Source organism: Aethalodelphis obliquidens, unplaced genomic scaffold (assembly GCF_003676395.1).
Source record: "Aethalodelphis obliquidens isolate GAN/ISIS:26980383/991018 unplaced genomic scaffold, ASM367639v1 scaffold22, whole genome shotgun sequence".
NCBI classification, from domain to species: domain Eukaryota; kingdom Metazoa; phylum Chordata; class Mammalia; order Artiodactyla; family Delphinidae; genus Aethalodelphis; species Aethalodelphis obliquidens.
The window spans coordinates 27,986,413-27,993,639 of NW_020837966.1; the positions used below are offsets into that span (position 1 = coordinate 27,986,413).

Consider the following 7,227-nt stretch of genomic DNA (forward strand, 5'->3'; position numbering starts at 1 on the left):
AGATTCTTGAGGTCTGGGAAAACGTTCTCGTCGGGTGAGAAGAAAAGAAGATCTAAAAAAGATAAAGCAAGTCTGAGAGGTGGAGTAGAAATTGAAATTTAGAACTATTGTTGTCAGTGGCACACTATGAGCAACTTTTAAAAGGCTTGTTAGGGTAAAAATGCACTTTTTGGCTTTTTAAGAAAGCATACTATGAAGAAAGAAATAATTGATCATATACTCAGAGCTAAGCATAACTATTGGCTTGCTGTCCCTACCATAACAACCAAAAATTGAGGGGAAGGGAGAGCAAAGATGCTGATCTTGTGAGCTTCAGATTGCCACAGCAGCCAGCAAACAACGATTGGACCGTGGCTCAGTATTTCAAGCAAACAGTCTTGACTGTTTTACCAGCATAGTCCCAGGATCTTCACTTTAAGCCAATGTTCTTTGCCCTAAGAGAGCGTCACGGAAAGCATTTGTTTCTTTGTGACTGAAGAACAATTAATTTAGTTCAACTCACTTTGTTGAGCATGTACTATGTGAAAAAAACATACCTAGTCCATAAATCCTAGTTCTCCACAACCATAACCACTGGAGGCTGCTGTTTCAACACACCAGTAGAGGCAGTGAATCTCTAGAAGCAAAACAATCTAGGCCAAAACAAATTAGTAGAGGATGTCTGAGGGTAAGTGGTCTTTTTTTTAATTGATATAAAATTTATATCCAGTGAAATGCACAGTTGAGTACTCTCTTCCACATGATTTTTTTTCCACCTTGAATTCTGTGAAACCAGTTTGCCCTGGACTTTCTCCTACATCTTTGGCTATTCCACCCCTCTCTCATCATAGTTACCTATCACTTCACTAAATGTTGATATTCCAATGTCTGACTTCTTCTTTTCTCAGGTTACATATTCTCTTTATACTGTGTTGCTTTCAATAATCTCATCAACACCATATCTACAAATCTAGACCCTATTTCCCATCTGCTCCATTCGTACATATCCAACAAGCAATGGGACCTCTTTGCTTAGTGGTCCCATAAGAACTTTAAATTTGTCATGTGCAAAAATGAACTTATTGCCTCTCACTACAAACATGCTTTTAATTATGTTTTTATTATTGGCACTAATGAAAACACACTATTCAAAACAATTCAAGCAATCGAGCACTTTTGTGTGATAAGGGATGTGTCAAACATTATAAATCAGGTAACCCTCTTTTGGGAGAACTGATAGTTTAGCCATTTATTCACGCCAAACCTGGCCATCATTCTGGAGGTTTCCTCCTTCCTCATTGCACCCACCCAAAATTTCACCTCTCCCTCGTCATCGTGGTCCTTGCTTCTTCCTCTGGAATCTCTCAAATCTGTTTCTTTCTTCAATCACTGTACTTGTCAAAAATCTTTCTACTTTCTTTCCAGACTTCCACACAGGGAGTATTGTTGCAACAGATTCAGACTCTGTTCCTTAGGCATAGAGGTAAAGGAGGGATGAATTCTGATTGGAGATTTACTCATCAACCATGTATTGAGTTTCTGTTAGGCATAAAATAAGTCGATTAAAGTAGCAGAACAGAATTAGTCCGAGTGGAGTGAGCGAGCTGAGTGGTTGTGTAGTCGAGTCCCGGAGACTGGTAGCGCTTGCAGCATGGCTGACCAGCTGACTGAAGAGCAGATGGCAGAATTCAAAGAAGCTTTTTCACTATTTGACAAGGATGGTGATGGAACTGTAACAACAGAGGAGTTGGGAACTGTAATGAGGTCTCTTGGGCAGAATCCCACAGAAGCAGAGTTACAGGACATGATTAATGAGGTGGATGCTGATGGTAATGGCACAATTGACTTCCCGGAATTTCTGACAATCATGGCAAGAAAGATGAAAGACACAGACAGTGAAGAAGAAATTAGAGAAGCATTCCTTGTGTTTGATAAGGATGGTAATGGCTATATTAGTGCAGCAGAGCTCCGCCATGTGATGACAAACCTTGGAGAGAAGTTAACAGACGAAGAGGTTGATGAAATGATCAGGGAAGCAGATATTGATGGTGATGGTCAAGTAAACTATGAAGAGTTTGTACAAATGATGCCAGCAAAGTGAAGACATTGTACAGAATGTGTTATATTTCTTGTACAAAATTGTTTATTTGCCTTTTCTTTGTTTATAACTTATCTATAAAAGGATTCCTCCTATTTTCAAAAAAAATATGCATGTATGGTAATTAGGACTTCATTCCTCCATGTTTTCTTCCCTTATCTTACTGTCATTGTCCTGAAACCTTATTTTAGAAAAATTGATCAAGTAACATGTTGCATGTGGCTAACTCTGGATATATCTAATAAGCCCTTCTGCACATCTAAACTTAGATGAAGTTGGTCAAATGAGGGAACATCTGGGTGATGCCTTTTTCTTTAAGTAGTTTTCTTTAGGAACTGTCAGCATGTTGTTGTTGAAGTGTGGAGTTGTAACTCTGCGTGGACTATGGGCAGTCAACAATATGTACTTAAAAGTTGCACTGTTGCAAAATGGGTGTTTTATCCAGGTACTCGTACACTATTTTTTTGTACTGCTGGTCCTGTACCAGAAATATTTTCTTTTATTGTTACTTGCTTTTTAAACTTTGTTTTAGCCACTTAAAGAAAATCTGCTTATGGCACAATTTGCCTCAAATCCATTCCAAGTTGTATATTTGTTTTCCAATAAAAAAATTACAATTAAAAAATAAATAAAGTAGCAGAACATAAATATAATTGAATAATAAAGTAGATAACTCATTATGGGAATATCTTCTAAATAATGCCTATTTAATCCATAAATTTTTTCTCTTGTCAACTCATTCTATGCTAATCTTCTAAATGGATGGTTATTTGAATACCCACTTCTGATTCACCTTGAATCCTATCTTAGGTTTAGACTCCCCTGAGACTGTTGTTTCCAAGGGTTTATGCTATTTTGGGAGACATTTTCTAGGCTGCCTTTTCCAGCTGCTGTTGTTTTATCTCTGTCATTCTCTCGTGGTACCTGCCTGCCCACAGGCTCAAATTGCTGCACTTGAAAATCTGTTCACCCTACTTAGTGTAAATTAAAGGGGTTGCTTTATTTGGCTTTCAAGCCTACTGCATCACAGAAATCTTAGTTAACAGCAGGGTTTGAGGACACCTAGTTAAATTTCCCAACCAGTGGTGCTGGGATTGCTCTGAGCTCTGACATGCTGTCTTGCTGTTAGCTCACATGACAAAAGAGGCAAAAAATAGCTGAACGATACAGCTGGGAAACATATGTAGATCACCCAGCTTTAAAAGGGACTCAAAATAAGCCACATGCTTTCTCTGCTCTTCTCTTTCCCCATTCGTTCATTTCCAGTGTTTCTCATCTCATATCATTATGGACAGTGGTTAGCTTAGTACCTCCCTCTGCACACACTCATGGAAGGGACAGGATTTTTACTCTTTCCCGTTGGCGAGAAGGCCTCTGATCCCCTTGTGTCTTCTGCTCCTTTTTACTATTTTTTACTATTGGAAGAGGAATGAGTAATACCAGTGAGAATGATTCAGTGGTCTGTCTAAAGCGAAAGTTGAGGTCCTCACTCTCTTCTTCCTTCCGCCCCCTCTCCGTGGTACCCAAGTACCTAAGGGTAGACTTGATTCAGCCTCATGTCCTCTCCTGCTAACAGAGGCAGCTCAGAGTCTTCCAGGCCCTCAGATCTACTTCCAGAAAGGAATCCCAGGATTCTGGATTTGAGGGTAAAGAAAAAGTAACAAGCCCAATTTTGTCCATACTCCAAGGTACATTGTTAAATCCAGCTCTACAAGTAATGAAAGTCCTATTTTGAAAATGGGGCACCCTCTTCCTGTTATTTGTTGTTTCACTTAGGTTGGGATTTCAGGGGAGCCTAAGCATCACTGCTTCCCTCTAGATTATGAACCAGTTTGGGCCTGTGGTCAGGTAAGCAGTGGGAGAGAAAGAAAGAGAGAGAGGCACAGAGGGAGAGAGGGGGAGAGAGAGAGACAGGTCAATCAAGTGAGGTAAAAATTACTTCATGCAACATTACATCAACCACATTAAACCATTTCCAGTTGGGACCCAATGACGCCATGTCCTCAATGGTTTATATTTATTTAATATGCATTTGCCTGGAAAATAATAATTCCATGACAAGCATAGTGCCAGACACAAGAGTTTCAACAATGAACACAGGAATACATTCCTTAGTTTAATGGGGCTTATATATTTACAATCTAAAAGGAAGGATACATAAGTAATGTAGAATGAGCTTTATAATCAGCCAGGCCAGAAATCAGATTGTGATTCCATAAATGATTAACTGGGATAAAATACATTTAGTCGGTTATTTTCTTAATTTTTTATTATGATAGGTAGCCATGGACATTTTATGAGTATTGTTTCCTATTATAGAGTCAGAGCAGAATAGTAAGAAGTGAACTGGATTAGGAATCGAAAGACTTGAGTGCTCATTCAGGTCCATGAACAACTTGCCTTTTGCCTCTGTGAAGGTCATTAATTTTTCTATAGCTCTCTTTCCTGTCTGCATTTTGGAGAAATCCACAGTACTGTGGTGAAGATTTTGGGAGACTGTGAAGGTAAAGAATCAAACCTTGGTACATCCTAGCTCTGTAGTGAATGCCAGTTCCTCTTCCGTCTCTCCCCAGCCCAGTGTACTCTTTAGTCCTCTCCAATCTTACCACAGCTAGCATTGGACTCTGGACTTTTCAGGAGGCAGGGGAGGGGTGGGGTAGAGGATAGAGATTATTTTGTCAGTGTCTTTATACAAGTTGCCAGTGGGGGCAAAATAGAACCATCCTTCCAGAGGGAAATCTCATGACATCTTCTACTTACATTCATATATGTGGCAGTGTTTTCACATCTTTAGCTTCTAAGATCAGAAAATATAAGCTTTGCCTAGATTTTTAAGATACTTTTCAAACTCTAACTCATATTTAAACTAAATATACCAAGTTTTCACAGAATGGGGGGAATGTAAGTTCATAAGCAAACTATTTGTTATTCTAAAAAAAAGAAGACATTTCTAACATACAAGTTGCTGACATTTGCCAGTTTATTTGCAAAATACCAGTGTAGCAAGAGGGAATTTGTCTATGAATGTTCCACATAATGTCCACATACTGAATTTCTTGTGTTAAGCAACTCTAAAACATACTTTCTAGTTTTAGGATCCCAAAGTTTCACCTGTTTTAACACACATTTCTTGATCCCCAGTGTGGAGAAAGAAATGAATCTATTTTGTTTGAAATTATTCATGATGCTCACTCAATTCATAATTCAAAGAGCCTGTTGAGAAGCCTACACTTTCAGATATAATAGAACTTTATTGTAAGGTATTTCATCAGTTACGTTATGAAGATAGATATATCTTCCAATAATAAATCATGTAGCATTAGTAAAAATAAGGAGATGACTTCTTGCTGTTTTAAATCACATTTTTGTTAGAGGGATACTTTAAGAAAGTTTGTTTCTTACAGTGAAGAGTGCTTATGATTCAGTAACTACTTGATCCTCTCTTCAATATCTTCATCAAAATCAAGCAAAACAAAATTTACTCAGAAACTTTCAAAGTCATTGTGGAATGACCCCATTTTTATCAATCTAACCATCTCTTTATCTCTCTCTCCTTATCTATCCACCACCCATGCATTCATTCACCCCCCATCTATCCGTAAATACATGCAATATGTAAATAGATTTATTTCCTTATTTGCATAAGCAAGATCTGAAATGATGTAAACAATATGAGTAATTTTTTTAAGTAGAGGGATTTTGTTTTTTCTACTTTTTTGTATTTTTGTTGTTATGATTTTTTTTATTTAAGCAATTTTTACCAAAAAAGTGCTTTTAAAAAAAATACAGTAGCATTCTGTATGGCCTAAGCATTCTCAAGTAGAAAGGTTAGGTGTGCTTTGAGACACTCTCTAAAGTGGACCACTCTACTTTCTGTAGGGCAGAAGGCTCTTTGAATTGGGGATGACATCTCTTCTCTTGGTTTCAGTTAGTCACCTTTCACATGTCATGATACCCATCTTGTTGAATTTTTATATACATGCACTAAAGCCCTGGCTTGGAAGTGAAATACGAACCCTGATCATAATCATCCTCTTATTTGTGTGTGTTGCAGACATACAGAGAAACAGTTTTATTATTAACAAAGCTGGTTTCCACCAAGGATACAGATTTTGAAATCTGATCTATGTTAAAGGATTTTTCGAAAGGATTTCTTGTTCTTAGGATTCACTGAAAAAATCTTAGTAGGGCTTCAAAATGGGGAGGTCAGCAGAGGATTTAGAGGGTTTTGATCTCTTGGCTCACTTAGCTTAAGGCAGGTATTTCAAGGTGGGAAACTAATTAGGATAGGGCAAAGTTCATAATATAATAGTTTATCAGTGGTGATCATAGCATGATGAGAGTCTTGAAGTGAGTTTGACAAATGAGCTGTTTGCCCACATGAGGAATCTAAAGTAGGAGACATTTTTGCCAAGGTGAGCAAACTGTTCAGGTATATAGGTTTGTAGGAATTTACTAATGCAAACAGGGAAGATATCTGTTGTTTTACAATCTGAACATTTCTGGGCAATGTTCCAGGAACAAATGATTAACTCTGTTGACAGAGGTGTCCTCAGTTCACAGTCATGTGAGTTAAGCTGTGTGGATGCAGGTGGTCCCAATTCTCATACCTCTGTAATTTTCCTGCTTCCCAATCCAACAGAAGATTTCTTTTTTCTCTTGGGAGGTGACTCTTTCCTTTGTAACAAATTTGTTATATTCGAGTATAACTAGAGTATAACTACACTTAGCTGTGTCTTCTTAGAGGATAGGGGTAATGCTTAATTTTTATTTTTATCTCCACCCTTTAGACCAAAGCTTAACCTTATGCATAGATGGTTCTTCAAAAATTTTCTGTTGCATTTAAATTTGGTTACTTGCTTTGCTTCCCTGTGAGCCCCTTGTCTCTGGTTATCTCATATTCCTAATCTAGTCTTCCTTTAGTAGAACAAGTGTGTCTTGAGCATCTATTTTATGCCAAACATTGTGTGAATTCACATGTTCTTAAGCTTGAATTCCATTTGAGTCACTCTGAGAGTTTTAAAAATAAAATATTAAGGAGCTTTAAAAAAAATGCTAGCCAGGCCAGCTCCCAGGGTTTCTGATTTAATTGATTTGAGACATGGCGTAGGCATCAGCGTTTTTTAAATCTCCATTTTAATTTTCAGCCA

The 7,227-nt window shown here is 37.7% G+C and overlaps 1 protein-coding gene across 1 annotated transcript; it reads left to right on the forward strand.

Moving 5' to 3' along the window:
* The first annotated feature begins 1,582 nt into the window (after positions 1 to 1,582).
* Positions 1,583 to 2,352, forward strand: LOC113628135 (calmodulin-alpha-like). The gene has a single exon (XM_027121464.1). It carries the CDS (start codon positions 1,631 to 1,633, stop codon positions 2,078 to 2,080), a length of 450 nt encoding a protein of 149 aa, XP_026977265.1. The 5' UTR covers positions 1,583 to 1,630; the 3' UTR covers positions 2,081 to 2,352.
* Positions 2,353 to 7,227: the final 4,875 nt, after the last annotated feature.

What these genes read in the sequence shown, in the direction of transcription:
- LOC113628135 (XM_027121464.1), top strand. Translation starts at nt 1,631, where the DNA reads ATGGCTGACCAGCTGACTGAAGAGCAGATGGCAGAATTCAAAGAAGCT.